General features: G+C 44.4%; 1 protein-coding gene across 7 annotated transcripts in view; it reads right to left on the reverse strand.

Annotated features, from left to right (window-relative positions):
- TACR1 (tachykinin receptor 1) overlaps nucleotides 1-23,081 on the reverse strand; it is a 282,790-nt gene that overhangs the window by 97,263 nt on the left and 162,446 nt on the right. For all 7 annotated transcript variants that reach the window (XM_044279306.1, XM_044279307.1, XM_044279302.1 and 4 more), the window contains exon 2: nucleotides 18,180-18,377. In XM_044279306.1, coding sequence (XP_044135241.1) covers nucleotides 18,180-18,377 — 198 coding nt within the window. The remainder of the gene's footprint in view (nucleotides 1-18,179; nucleotides 18,378-23,081) is intronic.

Below are 23,081 nucleotides of genomic sequence, written 5' to 3' on the forward strand. Positions count from 1 at the left end.
TATTGCGATGCTGTTTATTGGCGGGGTTCGGTGCTGTGGGGCCTTATCCAGACAGCCAGTTTTTTGGGGGGGCTTTTGGGTTTTTCCACCTGCAGTTGTTGTGTTATGATAGTGGTGATCGCCATTCAGTGATGCTCCAAATTAGAGTAGTGAATGGTGGCGATTAAAATAGAAAAAGGCGCTCATAGGGTGAGTATGTTCAATAAAAGATAAAATCTACTATAAGAGGTGGTTTGCTCACCTATTGGGGTTGCACCAATTTGTGCACAATCACAATGAAGGCCAAAAGCAGAGAGTTGCAATGGTTGGTGCAGCCTAGATTCGTCCGATCGCCTTGGGCAGGAGCCACCCTGCCACTCGGGTAACGGTAGAAGAAATGAGATGCTGAACTTTACGTCCAGCGCGTGGACCTTAGAGGGCGCACTGACACAACCGGTCGTAGACAATATTTAGGTTTCAGCTATTTTTCACTTTATTCAAAGACAACGCGTTTCGGGGTACTGGGGACCCCTTTATCAAGTCTGGAAGGTGGATTAATAAAAAGAAAAAAGGACACATATATAGAAAGACACAATACAGGTGTACCCATCCAAATGCGTTGTCTATGAATAAAGCGAAAAATAGCTCAAACCTAAATATTGTCTACGACCGGTTGTGTCAGTGCGCCCTCTAAGGTCCACACGCTGGACGTAAAGTTCAGCGTTTCGTTTCTTCTACCAAATTAGAGTAGGCACCCACTCAATAGACATGATGAGTGGGCCTATGGATTTTGATCAAAACATATACTACACAGTTGAGTCACATTATTTATGACCACTTCCTACTTTTGATATTGGTGGCATGCAGCTCATGGTGGAAGTCACTTGTGGTGACCTGGCTTGGTGGGTATATAACATGTGATGGGCTGTCTGCTCACATATCCCTTGTTGCTGTTATGGGTAAAATAGGCTATTTATCAGAGTTGCTAAAAGGGATGATTATTGGTTTTCGAGCCTAGGGTTAGGCAGTATTTTTAAAACTGTGCAGTTTGTGAATTGTTCACATGCTGCTGTGGTGAAAGTTTATCATAAGTGGACAAATGGCACCACTGCTAATAAGTGACGTGGGAACTGCGAAGCACCACGTGCCATTGATTTGAGAGGTGGACGTCGGCTAAGAAGGTGCACTAGGGGTGGACCGACACGCTACAGTGGTGCAGCTCACCACCAATATGAACCAGGGCGCTGCCAGATGTGTGTACAAAACAATAGTTCAGCGAACCCTACTGAACTGGATCGGAAGCAGAAGAATAGTCACTACACCTCTTCTAATGAAGTTGCATTGGCTAAAAAAGCTTTAATTTTCACAGCAGTATTGGAACAGGATAGGGAATAACTATTAGATTGCTGGGACCCTTATCAATCATGAGAATAGGGGCCCCTCACACAGTAAGACTGACTGCCTGAAGCCACCACTAGTGGGAGCTCTGTGCATAGGAATTTATACAATTACCACTGATAATAATAAAAGCTGTAAATCATTTTTTGCCATTTAACTCCACCTAGTGGCTGCCAGAAAATGCTGTGAATTTATGTTGGGAACCAAAGCAGTCAAGCAATGTCCCCTTTCCCCAAGCCCCATAGCAGTTGCACAGTCTGTCTACATGGAAAGTATACCACTGTGTAAATAGCAAATGTCTATCTACAGGACTGACATACCTTTTTGACCCTTTACTGCCTGGCAAGTCAACTTTGAGGTGAATAACTAACATGATGAACCCACTGCTATGAAGGGCCAGCCTTAGGTTGGATGGTGACCTGTGTAGTGCCTTCTATTGAGCAGGTTGTCATGGCCACCACTAGATGGGGCTGGTGTCATCCTCGATATATGTAGAGGAGGAGTTAGAACATTCTAGGTAGCTAGTTAGTCAGCGAGTGTGTCTAGAAGACAGCAAAGACAACAGATGTAAAAATGTAGAGCTGACACCTTTAGTTTGTCCTGGAACTGAAGCCACCCACAACAGGTCAGAACATCTACTAAAGCAGACCAGATGTAAAAAAGAGGTGTAGGGAAAGTTCAGTAGAGATAACTTGTCTAACAAGGACTTATTGACTCTATGGCACCTGTGTTCAGGAGTTGCCTCCGATGACTGAGCATACCAAAGCACAGCTTGGCTCGTTGTGAAATTCTCCCCATCCCAAGGTTGATATCGTGGATGTGGATGTTGTACATCAACCTGTTTAATGAATGGAGTAGAAGAATTTGCCTGTGTGTTGCATAGCATTTATTTAAAACTCTACATCTCAAGTCTGGATGTTGAGTCAGCTTGAGAAGCATAGAGTGAGGAAGACTGCTTTAAAAAGAGACACTTTTTGTCCTATTACTACCTGTACAACTATAAAATCTGTAACATCTGTGAATGTGCATTCTGTGTATCAACTGCCAGTCCATCGCATGATAAGAACTGTCATGATAAGTTTGCATTTGAATTCTTCAATAAAGGGCTAATCTGCTGCACAACTGCCTCATCATTGCTTCCTGCACTACTATTACACTGAAAAGTGTAGGCGTCACAACATCTAGGACTCTGTCTTGCATCTCAAAACATTCACCACCAAGAACCCCAGAACCAGACAGTGCCCTGAAGGGAAGAAAAGGGTGCACCCTTCCCATCACTGCATGTTGGCCCAGGGAGCACCAGAACTGTGTGTACAACTACTACACCCTTCCAGCTACTCACTAGCACGCAATCCCCTTCGTCCCAGTTGCTTCACATATAAAGGGGCCTGAAAATAATAATTACGCGGTGTCTTCACTAAAGATGGCTGCGACGGCCTCTATGTGAGTAAATGTATAAGGTGAGTATTTTTTTTATTTTTACTATGATTAACCCCTGAAAGGCCTAAATGGTAGCCTCAGATGCCGCAATCAAGGATGAACATGGCATCTGAAGGGTTCAATTATGGGGGGGGGGGGTGACGCAATCTTTAGAGGGGAGATTTAGCATGTAACTGGGACAACACAGCAGAAGACATTGTTGTTTTTGAGCTCATATTTCTAATTAAATGAGAAACAAGACTCTATTGAAGGCAGAATGTTCACATTTCTGGGGTTGGATAAGGTGGATGTTCTTGAGTTAGGATGCTCAAGAACATCCACCATGTATGTTTTGGTACCTGATACATAAAAAAGGCTATTTATGCTGCCCTTTTATCACTAGGGTGTCTTTGTGGTATTAATGGGGTTTTCTGATCTCTGCTTGCAGTCATTTAATAATCCCCAGGAGATAGAAATCTGTTCTGGTTATGTGAACATCTAAAATGATTTGGCTGCTGCTCCCTATTGCTTGTGCAATGCTCCTCTGTTTTACCTCTACTGTTTGAATACATTGATCTTCTGTATCTGAGTCTCATTCTGTGCTCTCGCTGTGCGGGATCCCATCCAAATCTAAATAGAGAAGATCACAACCTATCACATGGGGATAGAGCTGTTTTATGTCCCAGAGTGTTGTAATGGAGCAAATGTCATCCAAATGAATTGGAATTGTTCCTCTGGTGTTCTGCTTCACATCTTCCATAAGGGCTCATGCACACAAACATATTTTCTTTCCGCGTCCGTTCCGTTTTTTTCCGCAGATCATATGCGGAACCATTCATTTCAATGGTTCCGCAAAAAAAGAAAGTCACTCCGTGTGCATTCCCTTTCCATATGTCCGTATTTCCGTTCCGCAAAAAAATAGAACATGTCCTATTATCGTTCGCATCATGGACAGGGATAGTACTGTTCTATTAGGGGCCAGCTGTTCCGTTCCGCAAAATATGGAATGCACACAGATGTGTGCATGAGCCCTAAGTATTCTTGTGATCTATGTACTTCGTATTAAATTTTAATTCACTGTGTATCTCTAACATGAAAAGAATTACCGGTAAGACCTGGATTTATATTTCACCTTCATTGCATTTTTCATTAATTTGCAGGGATACGACGACCAGGTATTATTTGATACCACACAATATAAACGTTTTAGTTTTTCTTCATTCTTGTTATGTAGGATGCAGGTCAGGGATGCCGAGTGTGTGAAGCCCATGCCCGGCATGTATGTGCTGTGCAGTCATAGCTACCATTAAGGGTACCACAAAATAAAGTATGCACTAACATGGGTGAAATGCTCTGTGTGCACCGGCCCTGGCTATAGCTGTGTAATGGTGAGAAATATGGCAGATAGTCCGTGATGGGTTATAGCCCCTCTGAGAGAGTCATAAGACTTGGGCAGGATGCAATGGAGATTGCAGGTGGCCCACAATAGGAAATGTACTATGATGTGTGAAGGGTGTGTATTGGGCTGTACAGTATATTGTGAGAACCATAATGGTGGCAGCCAAATGAATAGCTGCCTGGATTACATGACACTGGTTGGACTAAGTCATTGGGTCAGCATTTAGGCAACTTTACTATGGTCTGCATGCTAGATGCTGCACACCCCCTTAGACTGGATTGTCTTATCTCGCTGTTACTAAGGCGAGATAAGACATAATCCCAACCACCAGCCGGCTGGTAAACTGGCGCTCGCTGTTTCAGTAGCTCCGATTCCAGTGCACGAGAGCTATGGAAACAGCATAGCACAGCAAGCCATGGCGTTTCTGAGTTAGGGAAACAGTATTCTGTAGCTCTCATCCACCGCCATGGGAACTACTGAAACAGCGAACACCAGGGTTGCCAATTGTCCAGAAATTCCTGGACAGTCCATCAAGCTTTTTTCAAGTGTCTGTGAAAAACAAATGTGTCCATGATTTTTATTGAGGCAGGTGGTTCTTCAGCAGGTCACTTGTAATTCTCAGCATTTTAGAGCTCACAGTAAATACTAAGAATGTGTTCAGTATTATTATCTGACCTTTAGACATGTATTACACATAATCTTTATAATTCATTATAGTTATCCAATTTGTCCGATAAAAATGTTGTCCGTCTGTGATTTTTGGATAAATTGTCCAGAAAAAGTTAAAATTTAGGTTGGCAACCCCAGTGAGCACCTGAGCGCTCTGCTGTTTCCCGGCCGGCGGGTGGTCGGGACTGTGTCTTATCTCCCCTTAGTAACGGCGAGATGAGACAACCCCTTTAACAATACAGATTGATTAACAGTGCGGCCCTAATTAGTTTAATTAGAGCCCTGTGCGGCCCATACAGCAGGGACATAATGTGTCGTCCTACCCTAATGGAATCAAGAGACACATTTCAGGCCTCCATGATGAAGCTGGTTGACCATCAGGGGTGTAGGTAATCACTTATGTTTGACATTCAAGCCACATTAAGGCATCTACCGTATATAACCAAATGATGTCCTAGCGGAGATTCCCTGTGGCTATGTGTAGAAGATGAATAGTGACATTTTGGGAATGTGCCTGGTGTTTGAGGGGAATACACAGAAATGCTTCATGAATCAATTTGCATCCAGATTAAGGTGCAGCTATTTGGACAATATATGAGCTGCTCACAATACTGGTATAAATCATTGGTGGTTTGACATGGTGTACGGATGACATGGGTCACTGAGAATTTACAGTTTTGTTTTTATCAACGGTAAAGATGAGAAACACAAGCGGGTGTTGATGTATGACAGAAGATCAATTACATAAATCGAAGAACCACTTGCCTGGTGAATTCTCAGTAGTAGTCAAGAAAACCAGAGGAAAAGTAATGCAAAATTGAAGGACAATACAACTTATACATACATCTCATGGGATCCTGGTAGAAGATCCCGAGAAGCTCAGATCTGCCAAATACAGCTTGAATAAGATCTCCTTAAAGGGAACCTGTCATGTTGAACACGGTGTCTGAGCTGCAGGCAGCATGTTATAGAGCAGAAGGAGCCGAGCAGATTAATATATAGTTTTGTGCAAAAAGATTCAGTAAAACCTGTAATTTATACATTTAAATTCCTGCTCATTATGTACTTTGAAATCAAGTAGATAGTCTTATCAGTGATTGACAGCCTCCCATCTATGACTGTGTATACAGAGATAGCTGTCAATCACTGATAGGACCATCTCCTGGACTTCAAAGCCAAGAATGAAAAGGAATTTAAATGTATAAATTATACGTTTTACTGAATCTTTTCCCATAAAGCTATATAGCAATTCGCTAAGCTTCTCCTGCTACATAACATGATGTTTATTGCTTACATTGCATTTTCATAGTGAACGGATCTCTTTAAAGGGGTTTGTCTGATGGCCTATCTTATGATCAATGGGTATCCAACTCCAGGCACCCCCACCAATCAGCTGTTTGAAGAGGCTGCAGCACTTCGATGAGTGCTGCGCCCCCTTCGCAGCTTACCACTCACAGCTTCCTCCATTGGCCAGCAGCTGTGCTTGGTATTACTGCCCAGGATGAATTACTTAATGGGGCTGAGCTGTGACTAGGCCATGTGCAATGAGCCAGACCGTGGTACGGTTACACGGACGCCAAATTATGCAGTGGTTCAGGATATGGGTATAATAGTCTATAGTTTTGTTTGTGACGCCAATTACAACGTGCACAGGGTACTAACACAGGGCCCTTTAAGGTGTTGTAACTCACGTGCCAGGTTAGGAATGCCAGAGTGGTGTAATGTCTCTGTATGGTAGTGGTAATGGTGTCAACGGTGTCTCCAACCTGGGTACGGCTGAACTCCTGGATCCTGGCTCACTTGCATTTAAATGAGTGTGGTGCTAGTAGGAGTAATTGAGGAACTTGCAGCAGTAATTGAGATCCAGACTTTTGTAAAGTTCAAACTTGTCTTTACCGTTTGCAGCTTTCATCCAAGCGAGATACAGCATTGGTCTGAAGTCCCAGCAGGTATTGGCAATATGTGGCAGGAATAGGTCTTCTGCGCTATCATGTGCCTGGAGCTTTTGCAGGAAAAGGATGTCTGCTTCGTAGCTCTGTGAAGTGGCAGGAATTTATCTTCTGCACTATCATCTGCTGTGTGGGGACGGACTTGCTGAGGAGGAATTTGGCTTCTCCTGGGGTCTCTGGACGGTACTCACAGTTAACTTCACAGGGTATGCTTCTTCCTGGAATACTGGAGGTGGCTGCTTGCTTCTACCAGCTGAGGCTGCAAGGCTCAGGCTGGGGATGATGATCAATTGTCTCAGCCGAGAAAAGATCCTGGCTTTGGATCCCTATATCTGGGAGCTCCTACTCACACAGCCCTCCCTTAGCCGGGGTGGCTGACACACACACTCTAACTTCCTTCCCTCCCCATGAGGCAGGAGATGAGCCAACCCACTCTGCTCAAAGAGGGGGAATCTGAACTGGAATGTACTTTTCTAGTTCAGAAACACTAAACTGGCTAAGTCCTTGCTGAACACATTGCTACCACCTGCTGGTGAACATGAAAATTACAGCACTATACATTTACAAGGCTTTACAATGCACATTTGTGAGAATATGATGTGACATTACACAAGATGACAAGGCAAATACTCTTAACAGGTTGTAGCGGGGTAAAAGAGTTTTGCAACACAACTCTGGGGTGTTACACATGTGACCAACGAACGTGATGTCACTGGCTTAGAAAGAGGCCGTGGTGCTCACAGAGCACAGTCTCTTAAACCAAATGATCTGCAGAGGTCCCGCAGTCAGAACACCCTAATCTCAGTACTAAACACTCAGACAACCCCTTTAATCCCTTTAATGAACGTATGAAGGAACAATCAAATTTCAAACCTCTTCCCCTGATAATATACAGTACAACATCCTGCACTAGCTGTGCCATAGACAGAATATTTGCTGCCATCAGTGGCAGTCTATATTCTGCTAATGGAATCAGAGGGCAACAGCAGGAGTTTAATTTCTCGTGAATTCCAATAAGAAATAGGAATTGCAGAGTATTTATTGTCCCCAGTTTACAAGCAGAGGTTCTCTATAGGTTACATGGATGCTTGTTACCCCTACGAGCACTTACTTCTATGACAGCTCTGCATGAATTTCCAAAGAAATGTTGAAAGGGAAAAAAATTACTTCCTTTTTATAAACCATAAATGTTCCCTTAGAGCTTTCTTATATGGCTGTATCGTGGCTCTATATACTCTTGGTACAAATGACATCTATGTGCAATGCCGCAAAGCCTCTCAAATGTCTATAACCTCTGCATTGCAATTTTTAGAGATGGACTATCATAATACCAATTTTTAGAGATGTTCTCATATTATATTCCCAATGGATATTTTTTTTTATTATGTAATCTGTAATATTTCTTTACTGTGTCGACCAAGTGCACACTGGAATTAGTGTCTTCAGTGAAACTTGCAGGCTCCCTGTACAGCAAGAACACAAAAACTAAGCAACAACCTATTATAAGTAAGTTTCAAAAGGTGATGGGGGATACTATGACTGGTCTGTCAAGATGGCAGCACATATGATGTGCATGGACACCCCTGAAGAGCAGTAGAGTCTCTAGAAATTCAATGAAAAGGCCTTTAGTTATTGGAGTTCCACTTGGATGATGCCAGCTGTCTGGTACTATGCACAGGGACCCTGCAGGCTGACATCGCATCTGGCATTCTTCATTTGTATATTTGACACACTAAGTGAATCTTTTTAGGAGTCTCCAACCCACAAAAACTTTTTGCATAGTTTAACAACTTCCTGCAATTCATTATAAGTAAATGATCAAGCTACAGACCCAACAAAATGTAACATGGGATCCTCCAATGGGCCCAGACTCTGATACCATAATGGGCTGTAATCGTCCCGGAAAACAAAACATTTGACTGCCTTTGCAGCCAATCACTTGACACTAAGGTATAATTATTTGATTCAAAACCTATTAAACTTTATTGATGGTATAGGGCAGTGATAGTGAACCTTTTACAGACCAAGTGCCCAAACTGCAACCCAAAACCCACTTATTTATCGCAAAGTGCCAACGAGGCAATTTACCCTGAATACTACAGTCCACTATAGTGCATCTTCCATGTACTTTATCATTTAGCTATAATAGCCTGCCTACATTTAGTGCGCTTCCTGTGCTGTTCATAGCGTGCCCTGCACTGATGAAAGCAGCAGGAAAAGTCTAAGGCATATTGGTACACCATAGACTTTTTCCAGGGTGCGGGTGCCCACAGAGAGGGCCCCAAGTGCCGCCTCTGGCACCCGTACCATAGGTTCGCCACGACTGGCATAGGGGTTAGGCCTCAAAAAAAATTTCCTGTTGTGGCACATTAGTATATGTGAGGAGGGAAACTTTTCAAGATGGGTGGTGACCATGGCGGCCATTTTGAAGTCGGACATTTTGAATCCAACTTTTGTTTTTTCAATAGGAAAAGGGTCATGTGACACATCAAACTTATTGGGAATTTCACAAGAAAAACAATGGTGTGCTTGGTTTTAACGTAACTTTATTCTTTCATGAATTATTTACAAGTTTCTCTTTGTTTACAGCCATTGACATGTCGCCGAGGTTAACACGTGCGGAGCGGATAGAAATTGTGTTGATGTCTGGTGAACGCAGTAACTGGGTCATTGCAGCAGATTTCAATGCAAGACAGCCTACGAGACCACCCATCTCCCATGCTACAGTTAGCAAACTGCTTGCTAAGTTTCGTGAAACTGGTTCAGTGTTGGATTTGCCAAAATGTGGACGCATGAAATCTGTCACTAATGAAGAAACATCAGTGGCTGTCCTAGCTTCATTCAGCAAGAGCCCACAGCTTAGCACTCGCCGCATGTCACTGGAGAGTGGCATTAGTCGAACATCCCTTCAGCGGATATTAGCTACTCACAAATGGCACCCTTACAAACTCCAGCTACTGCAGCATCTCAACAAGGATGACCCAGATCGGCGCACTGAATTTGCAGAATGGGCAAAACAAAAATTGGAACAGGACCTTCAGTTTACGCAGAAGATTTTGTTCAGTGATGAGGCAAACTTTTATGTGAATGGTGAAGTTAACAAACAAAACCACTGCTATTGGTCTGACACTAACCCACATTGGATAGATCCCTCCAAGACTGTTGGAACCAAAAAAATTTATGGTATGGTGTGGTATATGGGGTACAAAGATAGTGGGGCCATTCTTCATCAATGGAAACCTCAAGGCCACTGGAAATGCGAAATTGCTACATGATGATGTGTTTCCCTCTTTATGCACTGAAGCTGGCACGTTCCCTGAGTTTTTCCAGCAAGATGGTGCACCACCACATTATGGGTGTCAGGTCCGAGCATTCCTAGATGAACAGTTTCCTGAAAAGTGGATTGGTCGTCGTGGGCCAGTTGAATGGCCCCCAAGGTCTCCCGATCTTCCCCCCTTAGACTTTTATCTTTGGGGTCATCTGAAGGCAATTGTCTATGCTGTGAAGATACGAGATGTGCAGGACCTGAAACTACGGATACTGGAAGCCTGTGCTAGCATTTCTCCTGCGGTGTTGCTATCAGTGTGTAAATAGAGTGGGAGAAGAGGGTTGCATTGACAATCCAACACAATGGGCAGCACATTGAACACATTTTATAAGTGGTCAGAAACTTGTAAATAACTCATGAAAGTTAAATAACTCATGAAAGTTACGTTAAAACCAAGCACACCATTGTTATTCTTGTGAAATTCCCAATAAGTTTGATGTGTCACATGACCCTCTTCCTATTGAAAAAACTAAAGTTGGATTCAAAATGGCCGACTTCAAAATGGCCACCACTGGTCACCACCCATCTTGAAAAGTTTCCCCCCTCACATATACTAATGAGCCACAAACAGGAAGTTAATATTACCAACCATTCCCCTTTTTTTTAAGGTGTATCCATATAAATGGCCCACCCTGTAGTATACTGAGTGAATAAAATATAGCATTTTCTTGTTTAACCACCTTCAGTGTCTTCGCTTGTTGTTTTAAACATGCTACCATCGCACTCGTCCTCAAAAAAACTTTTCTTGACCCATCTTCTTTGTGTAGCTTTCACGTCCCACCTCTCTTTCTGCTCCCTCTTTGACCATGCTACAATCTGTCTTTCAAACCCACTGCTCTTACCAAAGACACCAACACCCTGCTAACTGCTAAAGCCAAACAACATTACTCTGTCTTCCTCCTCCTGGACCTGTTTTCTGCCTTTGATACCGCCAGCCACTCCCTTCTGTTACAAACTCTCTCATTTCTTTGTGTCATGAACTTGGCCCTATCCTGGATCACCTCCTACCTTACAGACTTGACAATTAGTGTCTCTGACTCGGACATTACCTCCTCGTCTCATCTCCTTTCTTTTTGTGTCTCTCAAGGATTTGTCCTAGGAACCTTGCTCTTCTCACTTTACACCTTTGGCCTGGGACAGCTCATAGGATACCTTGACTTTCAGCATCACTTCTATGCTGACTACATGCAAACTTCTCTGTTCCAGGTATCACCTCCTTCCAGAATCCTGCAATGCCTATCTGCTATATCCTTCTTCTTTTTCTCCTCTCGCTTTCTAAAAGTTAACATGGAGGAAACTGAATTTATCATATTTCCCCCTTCTCACAGAACTAGCACAGTTAATTAACTCTCCCCAGTCAAGCTAGTCCTCTGCATTTGGGGTTACCTTCGATTTTGCTCCTGTCCTTTAAATCACACATCAAAGTCTTTTTCATCTCCTGCCGCCTTCAACGTAAAAATATCTCTTGGATCCGCACATTCCTCAACCGGGAGTCTGCAAAAATGCATGTATGTGCCCTTGTCATCTCGAGCCTAGATTAATGTAACATCCTCCTCTGTGGCCTCCTACATCTTATCTCTGCCAATCCCTTCACTGGCTCCAAATTGCCTAGAAAATCCAGTACAAAACACTAACTATGACATACTAGGCCATCTACAACCTGTCCCCTGAATACATCTGTGACCTGATCACCCGGTACCTTCTCACACGCCATCTCTGATCCTTACAAGGCCTTATTCTCTTTTCTCCTCTTATCTCCTCTTTCCACAGTCACTTCCAAGTTATCTCCTGTGCATCCCTCAAACTCTGGAACTTCATACCCCAACATATCAGAAACAACTGCTGTGGAAACCTTCAAAAGAAACCTGAAAATCCACCTCTTCAAACAAGCCTACAACTTACAGTAACTTTTCTGTTGATGTACCACTGAATGACCAGTTTTACCCTTGTCCCTTACCCACTCTATCCTTCCTCTATCCCTTGTACATTGTAAGCCCTGGCAGGCAGGGCCCTCTCTCCTTCTGTACCAGTTTGTATATTGTCTTGTTCATGCTCATTGCAATTGTTCTGTATTATGTATGTATAGCCATTTTCATAAGTACAGTGCCATGGAATGAATGGTGTTTAAATAATAATAATAATTTGCTTGGACAATAAGCTCTCAGATTCACATCTTTTGACGGACCATTAGTCCAACACTATCTTGCTAATGATTCTTTAACCAAGGCTTTCATGGAATGTTCTTTCATCAAGAGAGCTACATGTATTGTATTGAACTATATGCAGCTTTTAATATTAAAAATCCAGAGAGCCATAAACATGTACTTTGTACTTCAGTTCCCAGTGCTATTGCCATATTTATTGGCCTGTGTACTGCATTATTGTTATGCTCTGGAAACAGAACTGTAGATGGTGGGTGACAAACAGATGGAATGGAAATTTATCTATTGCTTTAATATCCCAGTGCAATAAGCAAACCTGCATTCAATGAGACATTAGTAAAGATTCATGCTTGGACAAGATTCCTCCTTGAACAGGCATAGACAGAGGGGCCAGTCGATAATAGCAGATAAGGGTATTGTAGCAGACTTAATAAAACAACTGTGCACAACTGTAAACCGAGCGTCTCCTTTGTTCTCATGCAGATAAACATTCACCAGGAATAGGAAGGCTTGCGAAATGTGGCCAAATCAACACATTAGAGCCAATATAAAATGGACTGGTTAGTCACTTTTCATACCTGTAATTTGTGTCAATTTGACATGCAAGATGATGCAGGTGATATTTACTGGGCACATCTATTGCAAGTGAATGTCCCCCTTTAAAGGGTTTATCCTGGAAAAGATAATGATGCGTTATCCTCAGGATTATCACTTCACTGGGGGTCCGAGTCCTGCCATCCCCACTGATCAGCTGTTTCAGGAAGCCACTGCGCTCACTGGATCTCTGGTGAACGATGCAGGTTGTATAGTGGCAGTGCCTGGTATTGCAGCTCAGCCCTATTGACTTGAATGGGGCTGAGTTGCAACTGGGCCACATGACCTATGTACGGTGATGTCACATGGCCTAGCAAGAGGCTGCAGTGCTCAAGGCCTCTTCTAACAGCTGATTGGTGGGAGTCCTGGGTGTCGCACCTCCGCAGATCTGATACTGATGACCTACCCTGAGGATAAGTCATAAATATTGTTCCCTGGATAACCCATGGAAATAACCACTCCTATGTTTTTTTTCAGACTTGCATTTCAAATAGATATTAAACCTCCTTTACTAATAAAGTCAAATTTTTAGATGCTTAATTTATAAAGAAATTCACAGCTTCATTTTCAATTACTGCATCATGTGACTTAGGACTAATCATTCTGTCCTTATACTTATGTGTTCCTCAGGAAGCCAGTTTCTGTACTTCCTGTGCAGATGGAAACTTCAAGCAGATTTTGAAGGAAGATCGTCATCGCCCCTTCATTCCTCCCACTACAGCCCCCCCTCCTCCTCCACACCAGCAGAGAATGCTTACAATCATGTATCTGAAAGGACCTTTTGATATAACATGTTGATGTGATCAGATTAAGACACATGGGTTACAAGTAGAGAAGGGGAGCAGTAACAATTAAAACTTAGCTTTTAATATGTCTATTCTCCCAAGATAGGGAATAAAAGACCCCTTACAAACAAAAAAACACACAAAGAGACAGACATAACCCCTGGATAGGTGCGACGCGTGTATAGCGCTGCGCACCAACACAGGTGTCGTCCTCCCTAGGCCTATGGAAGGTTGTCACAAGGGCCTATGGTGGAAGGACCATAAGATCCCTAAAATCTGGATCCCTAAATGTAGTATAAGGATCAAATGGATAAGAAATGGAAAGGTCTTACCAGTTCTTAAGAAGGCCTCACTTATTAACCACGTGTAATGGGTTAGTACAGGAGGTGGTCACATGCAGCAGGTCGGTACTTCATCAGATGTCTATAGGGAGGAGGATATCCGAAGTGTCGATACAACCTGGTATTAGAGTAGCCTCAGAAGAGAAATTCACCCTAGTACCACCCTGCTTGACCTATCCGGCCCTAGTGACCTAACACGGGGTTCGTGCCCCACAAGGGGTGGCCCCGTCCGGAACCTTGCCCTGATGCGAAGTCCCTAGATGACCCTATCACAGGGTGACTAAGGGCAGAGTCCTATGTATCAAGGCAGGTAGAGATATAAGTCGTATTGAATTGCATATACCTCAAAAATCAATAAAGTGAAGGGTAAATAAGTGCAAGTGGAGTGCGTGTCTAGTAATATGTAAGCGTGTCCCTACGCTTACATATTACTAGACACGCACTCCACTTGCGCTTATTTACCCTTCACTTTATTGATTTTTGAGGTATATGCAATTCAATACGACTTATATCTCTACCTGCCTTGATACATAGGACTCTGCCCTTAGTCACCCTGTGATAGGGTCATCTAGGGACTTCGCATCAGGGCAAGGTTCCGGACGGGGCCACCCCTTGCGGGGCACGAACCCCGTGTTAGGTCACTAGGGCCAGATAGGTCAAGCAGGGTGGTACTAGGGTGAGTTTCTCTTCTGAGGCTACTCTAATACCAGGTTGTATCGACACTTCGGATATCCTCCTCCCTATAGACATCTGATGAAGTACCGACCTGCTGCATGTGACCACCTCCTGTACTAACCCATTACACGTGGTTAATAAGTGAGGCCTTCTTAAGAACTGATAAGACCTTTCCATTTCTTATCCATTCGATCCTTATACTACATTTAGGGATCCAGATTTTAGGGATCTTATGGTCCTTCCACCATAGGCCCTTGTGACAACCTTCCATAGGCCTAGGGAGGACGACACCTGTGTTGGTGCACAGCGCCATACACGCGTCGCACCTATCCAGGGGTTATGTCTGTCTCTTTGTGTGTTTTTTTGTTTGTAAGTGGTCTTTTATTCCCTATCTTGGGAGAATAGACATATTAAAAGCTAAGTTTTAATTGTTACTGCTCCCCTTCTCTACTTGTACTTTACTCCCCTGAGTGGTATCCAGGTGAACTGCCCCTGCAGTCAAATATCCTGGGAAGACACCATATATTTTTTCGACACATGGGTTAAGCAGAAAAATGAAACAATCAGCGAATGCATAGATTCAGGGGCGTACATCAAAATCATTGGGCCCCATAGCAAGAATCTGAATGGGCCCCCACTAACTCCGCCCACTAACCACCACTGGCCCATCCCACCACCTGCCCTGGCTCCTGCCCTGCCATACCCCCAGCAGTTGCAGCCGTGTAGGCATTAGGAGCGACCAAGGTGTCGGGGAGCGGGGAACGTATTAGGCTACTTTCACACTTGCATTTCTATTTTCCGGTATTGAGATCCGTCATAGGGTCTCAAAACCGGGAAAAAAACGCTTCCGATTGGCCCCATTTATTGTCTGAGGGCACTGTCCACTATAAGCAGCACACAGGCACAGCTCATGGGGAGTGGGGGGTTTGGTGGTGCTGGCACAATAGTATACCAGTGCCACCATAGCCCCCCTTGCCTTATGAACTGTGTTTGCTCCTCTGTGTGCCAACAGGCCCCCTTATGAACTGTGCCTGTTAAATAAAATTGCCATTGAGGGGTTAAAAATAATAATTAACTCAGTGTGTAACAAAGGTTTTCATCTATAGTCTTGAGGACAAATTAACTATTAGAAATCTTTAGAGCTCAGGTATAAAATGAAAACAAAAAAACTGTATTAGTTATTACTAATTAAAATTTGGCTAGCTGCCGAAAGTGAATATATCTAGATGGGGCCTTTCACCCAGCTATGGATACTGTGCAGCATACAGTTATAGCGCTATAGCTCAGTGATATATATCAAGACACTGTCCCCCATTTGTTGGAGGGTGGGGATGTCAGGTCGCCTTATTGAGATATAGCACCATTGCTATTAGCATTCAGTTATCCCCTGAGCCTAACATACGGCTCACGGGGGTCCCGGCTTTGAGCTGTGCTATACAAAGAGGTGCCATTAACAATCCTTATACCCTCCTTTGAGACTGGCTACAGATAAATTGATTCCCTAACTCACGTCGAGCTCGACTCCTGAGGAACTGCTGGCTTATGTCCAGAAGAGAAACGCGTCGAGCAGGATGCGAGTTAGGGAATCAGTTTATCTGTAGCCAGCCTCAAAGTGGGTTATAGGGATTGTTAATGGCACCTCTTTGTATAGCACACCTCAAAGCCGGGACCCCAGTGACCCCATTATGGGCATCATCGTATGCGAAAACACCCATACTATTAAAATATTTTTAAAAAGTTAGCCCATATGGTGAAGGATGTAAAAGAGAAAAAAAAACGGCAGATCAGCCTTTTTATCACTTTATCTCCCAAGAAAATTACATAAAAAGTGATCAAGTCATACACACCCCAAAATGGTATTGTCAAAAAAGACAAATCTCCCTCAAATGAGCCCCCACACATCTCTGTAGACATACTGTAACTATAAAAAAGTTATGGGGGTCACCGGGGAGCAGGGGTTCTGTTAGGGTTGCCACCTTTCCCAACAAAAAATAATAGTTACACAAATTAAAAAGGTTGGTGTGTCTATTTAAGTTTTACTGATGATACTTTCACACTAGCGTTTTTCTTTTCCGGCATAGAGTTCCGTCACAGGAGCTCAATACCGGAAAAGAACTGATCAGTTATATCCCCATGCATTCTGAATGGAGAGTAATCCGTTCAGGACGCATCAGGATGTCTTCAGTTCAGTCATTTTGACTGATTAGGCAAAAGAGAAAACCGCAGCATGCTACGGTTTTATCTCCGGCGAAAAAAACTGAAGACTTGCCTGAATGCCAGATTTTTTCCCATAGGAATGTATAAGTGCCGGATTCGGCACTCAAAATACCGGAATGTCGGATCTGTCCTTCATGTGAAAAAAGATACAAGACGGATCCATTCTTGTAATGCATTTGTGAGACGGATCCGCATCTGGATGCGACTCACAAATGCTTTTAGTCACATCCAGATCGGCGGATCCGGCAGGCAGTTCCGACGATGGAACTGCTTGACGGATCACACTGCCACAAGTGTTTCGAACGCACAGCCTTCTACATAAAAGTCAAGAACCTTAACCACTGGGCTATAGAGCTTCATGTTAACCTGCTGTACATATATTATGGCTAAAAAAAACTCATAGCACTTGACTGGACATAGCCATATATGGAGTCATAGCCGGGAACTAGAGTTCTGACTGTTCAGTAACACTGGGGGATTCCCAGCCATCTTCAGTAGCATAGACCTGAGTGGGCCCCCTAGGAGCAGTGGGATCCGGGTGCTGACACCGGACCTGTCGGTATTACCAGTTGAGTTGAGGGTGTGTCCCTGCACAGTCTGACACTATGCAATCAGTGCTGTTTCGGCAACACCCCCCCCCTCAACTAAGGGAAGAGCACAGCACAGAGTCAGAAGAGTAGATGCTCCAGAATTGCTATTACATGGAGAAAGCAAGTGGTTACTAATATAGACACATCAAGAGAGGTGACAGGTCCTCTTTAAGTATAATTTACTGTTGTCTATGTGTATTGCATGTTTTATGCCTATTCACGAGAAAGGACTACTTTTATTGTGTTTCATTTTGGTAGAGGCATAAGCCACATCTGATCCTTCCTCCCTAGAAGTAATTAGTTTGGCTAAAACTGATCTAGGTCTTCCCCATGGCGATTTTCTGTATATTTTTGAGTAATATGGAGCCAATTCCCCAGTGCCATAGGCCATCGTCTTTTGCTGGCGATCCAAGCCAACAATTACCATCTGCTCACCGCTTTACATAATGTTCAACAGAGCAAATGAATCCATCACAAGAATGAGCAGGTGAGCAATGAACACACATTACGTAACCACGCTGCATTAGACTGTAGCGCCTCATCTTGATGGTTGTAATATTGCCTATTTATTGTATATTATATCATTTTGGACTACAGTAATATTCAATATGAATGCTGAAAAATACATTTGTAGGTAAAAAAAAAAATATATTTGAAAAAAGTTTCACACTCACATTTTTTCATACTTTCGATTCAATTCATAGCCTGGCCAGTCCAAGTAGCACACATCACGGCCTTGCATATATTCCACATCTGCATAAAAGCCCAGAGGGAAGGCCATGCAGAAGGAGAAACCCCAGATGACACAGATGATAATTTTTGTTGCAGTAGCAGAAAGTCTTGGCTTGAGTGGATGGATAATAGCCATATACCTGGGAAAGAACACAGAAATAGGTAAGATGAAGTGCCAGGAACATGATCATTGCATTGCATTATGCATCGCTGGCAGATGCTCTATCAATATCAGCAGATTGCTAGGCTCGCCGGGACATCTGGAACAGCTATACTTCACAGCCTGTGAGCTCGTGTGCACCTTACTGTAGCTGTTAAGGATGGCTTCTTGCGTTGAACAGGTGTGCGATTTTCTAAAATCTATATCCGGCGATACGGCGTTAAGTAACGTGCTCCTTCAATAATAGTCTATAATAATAGTCCAAGGAGAAAACATTTCATCATGGCTCAGTAGTCACTGGAGTTCAGGCATTTCTGTAACTAAACCACTTACAAATTAAAGAACATAGTTTGCATATAGGTAAGCACTAGTGATGATCGAGCATGCTCGGGCGAACACCAGTTCAGCTCCAGCATCTCGATGCTCGGCACATGGCGGTATTCGGTCGAATACCGTATGTGCTCGAGCGCAATGCTCGAGTCTCCGCCCTGCACATTTCTTGGCTTCTACGCGGCCAATAAACGTGCAGGTAAGTACTGCCCTCACTGTAATGCCGTAGCCATGTTGGCTGATGGCATTACAGTGGTTGGCTGGCCAGAACACATCATCGGGTGCTATATAGCACCCGATGACGCATGTTCGGCTCATTCTTGGTCAGGGAGAGCTGTGCTGAGGAAGGGACAGACAGTGTCGGGAGTGATTTAAGAATATTTTTACCACCAAAACTTTTCAGAGACCTAAAAGTCCTTTTAAGGACTATTGTGTTTGGCAGCAGCAATCTATATTTTTAGCGCAACCTGCGCTAAATAGCGTACAATAGTTAGGCCGCTGCAGACAGTGACATTAGCTGCGCCACATCTCCAGTGTAAAGTGTGCGCATCCAAAAAATATTGTAAATACAGTGTACTTTTTCAATAGACGGTGTCCGCTTGTGACAGTGACATAACCAGTGCCACATCTGCAGTGTAACATGTGCTCTGAAAATTGTCTGTGACATACAGTGTACTTTGTCAATAGTTGGTGTCTAATGCGGACAGTGACATTACCATGGGCACATCTCCAGTGTAACGTGTGAGGTTAAATTTTTTTATCTCTGACATACAGTGTACTTTTTCCGTAGACTGTGTCCGCTTCTGATAGTGACCTTACCAGGGCCACATCTGCAGTGTGCACTTCAAAAATGTATCTGTGACATACAGTGTACTTTTTTGCGTAGACGCTGCGGACAGTGACATTACTGGTGGTAGCTCTCCTGTATAACGTTTCCTCATCCCAAATACCTGTGACATTCCCTGTAATTTTTATTATTAGCCGCTGGTGACAGCATTGACATTATATGCGGGATATCTCCTGTGTGACGCTTCCACATCCAAAATACCTTTTTAAATTTGTTTCGCATACACTTCCAAATCCTACGCTCCTGTACGTGTGACAGACTTTCAATCATATATAACATTTAATGTGATGAAGGCGAGCAGTAAGGGACGAGGCAGTGGCCGTGATGCTGATGCTACGCGCAGAGGCCGTGGTCCTGGACGCTGTGAAACTGTGCCTGCTGCCAGATCACAAGAAAAACAATCATCCATGATACCTAGCTTCATGTCCCAGTTTGCAGGGCGGCACAGGACACCACTATTGAAGTCAGACCAGTGCGGCCAGGTGGTCGGTTGGATTGCAGCAGATAATGCTTCCAGTCGGTTAAGCACCACCCTGTCTTCCACCAAGTCCAGTCTCAGGAGCTAAGAGTCTGGTCAACACAATACTCACCCTGATCCTCCTTCCTCCTCCTTGTCTGGGCAAACAAGTGATCCCAAACTCGGATATTCCGAGGAGCTCTTTTCAGCGCCATTCCTTCATTTGGGCTTCTCGACAAGCCCGCTTGAAGGGGGACATGAGATCTTGTGCCCTGATTCCTAAATTCTTGAGCACCCACAGTCACAAGAAGATGATGGTAGGTAACGGCAATTAGTGTTTCACAAGGTGGATGAGGAGGATGAGACACAGTTGTCAATAACTGAGGTTGTTGTTAGGTCAACAAGTCAGGAGGATGAGCAGAGTGAGGAAGTGGAAGAGGAGATGGGGGACGATGAAGTTACTGACCCAGCCTGGGAAGGTGGCAAGCCGAGCAAGGACAGCAGTAAAGAGGGGGAGAGATCCGCAGCACCGCAACAGGCTGGAAGAGGCAGTGGGGTGGCAAAAGGGAGAAGGCAGGCCACACCAAACAGGGCCGCAACTGTTCCCCGGAGCACACCCTTGCGGAAATCTCTCTTGCCAAGGGGTAGGTGTTCCGCAGTCTGGTGCTTTTTTTTTTTGGAAAGTGCGGACGACAAAAGAATTGTAATTTGCAATCTGTGCCATATAAAAATGAGCAGGGGCGTGAACACTAGCAACCTCACCATCACATGGCATCAAAGAACCGTAATAGGTGGGCCGAACTCCTGGGTCCACAATCTGTGTCTGCGGGTCACACCACTGCCTCCTCTTTCCCTGTGTTACATGCTGGCCAATACCCTGTTGAAGGCCCTTCGCAAGTACCATCAGCGACCACATCCACTTCCGTGTCCCAGCGCAGCGTACAAATGTCCTTACCCCAGGAATTTGAAAGCAAGCGAAAATACCCAGCCACCCACCCACAGGCCATAGCACTAAATGCGCAGCTTTCCAAATTACTGGCCCTGGAAATGTTGCCATTTAGGCCTCATGCACACGACCGTTGTTGTGTTCCGTTCCGCAAAATGGGGTTCCATTGTTCCCTGATCCATTTTTGTTTCCGTGTGTCTTCCTTAATTTTTGGAGGATCACCAGACATGAAGGAAAGTAAAAAAAAGTCTAAGTCAAGTTTGCCATGCAAATGATAGGAAAAAAAACGGACGTGGACGTGGATGACAATCTTGTGTGCCTCCGCGTTTTTTCACAGTCCCATCGACTTGAATGGGTCCGCGAACCATTTTCCGTGAAAAAAATAGGACAGGTTATATTTTTTTTATGGACTGGAACCACGGACGCGGATGACAAAGGGTGCATTAGCCGAGTTTTCAACTGACCCATTGAAAGTCAATGGGTCCGCAGAAAATCACAAAAAACGGAACAACGGACACTGAATGAAACAACGGTCGTGTGCATGAGGCCTTAGGCTACATGCACACGACCGTATGTGTTTTTCCGGTCCGCAAATTGCGGATCCTTTTTTTTGCAGATCCATTGTAATAATGCCTATACTTGTCCGCAAACTAGAAAAAAATAGGACATGCACTATTTTTTGGGCGGAGCAACGGAACGGAAATACTGATGCGGAGAGCACACGGTGTGCTGTCCGAGTTTTTTGCGGACCCATTGAAATGAATGGGTCCGCATCCTATCCGCAAAAAAAAACGATCGGACACGGAAACTAAAATACGGTCGTGTGCATGAGGCCTTAGGCTTGTGGACATTGAGGCCTTCTGCAGCCTGATGTCTGCGGCCATCCCACATTACGCAGTACCCAGCCACCACTATTTTTCAAGGTGTGCCGTGCCCGCCTTACACCAACATGTATCTTGTAACATTGCACGTGCCCTAACCAACGCAGTTACTGGGAAGGTCCACTTCACCACGGACACATGGACAAGTGCATTCGGCCAGGGACGCTACATTTCCCTGGCGGCACACTGGGTGAATGTTGTGGAGGCTGGGAGCGAGTCATACCCTGGGATGGAACAGTTGCTACTGAAGCCAAGGATTGCTGGCCCTGCGTCGATTAGGGTTTCTGCCAGCACCTACATAAGTGGCTCCAACCCCCACTTCTCCTCCACTTCCACCTCCGAATTATCCGCGTCCAGCACCATTCAGTCATCAGTCAGTAGCTGGAAGCAGTGTAGCACTGCAGTGGGGAAGCGGCAACAGGACGTGCTAAAGCTGATATACTTAGGGGACAAACAGCACACCGCCGCAGAGCTGTGGCAGGGGATAAGGGACCAGACTGAGCTGTGGCTCTTGTCATTCAACCTACAACCAGGCATGGTTGTGTCTAATAATAGCCATAACTTGGTGGCGGCTTTGGAGCTCGGCAAGCTCACACACATCCCATGCCTAGCCCACGTCTTAAACTTAGTGGTTCAGCGGTTTCTCAACATCTAACCCAATTTACCTGAGCTACTGGTGAAGGTGCCCTGCGTGTTTGCACATTTCTGCAAGTTATCAGCTTCGGCCGGTCTGTCTACTCTGCAGCAGTGCTTGCAATTGCCAGCTCACCGGCTGTTGTGCAACGTGAGCATGCGCTGGAACTCGATGTTCCACATGTTGGCCAGGCTTTGTGAGCAGCAGAAGGCAGTAGTGGAATACCAGCTGCAACATGGTCATCGCCTTTTCAGTCAACTTCCGCTATTCACAAGAAGGGAGTGGGCATGGATGTCTGACCTTTGTGAGGTTTTAAGAAACTTTGAGGAATCAACACAGATGGTGAGCGTCGATAATGCTATTATCAGCGTAACCATCCCACTGTTGTGTCTACTCAAACGCTCCCTGCTCACAATTAAGGATGACACTTTGCATGTGGAAGAGGTGGAAATGGTGGAAGACATTACACAAGGTGATAGCCAGACCACCCTCAGTTCGTCTTCTCAGCGCGAATTGGACGATGAAGAGGAGGATGAGGAGATTGAGAGTGACGACAGCGAAGTCTTGCCTGTTGGTACTCTGGCACACA

This window comes from Bufo gargarizans, chromosome 2 (genome assembly GCF_014858855.1).
Source record: "Bufo gargarizans isolate SCDJY-AF-19 chromosome 2, ASM1485885v1, whole genome shotgun sequence".
NCBI classification, from domain to species: domain Eukaryota; kingdom Metazoa; phylum Chordata; class Amphibia; order Anura; family Bufonidae; genus Bufo; species Bufo gargarizans.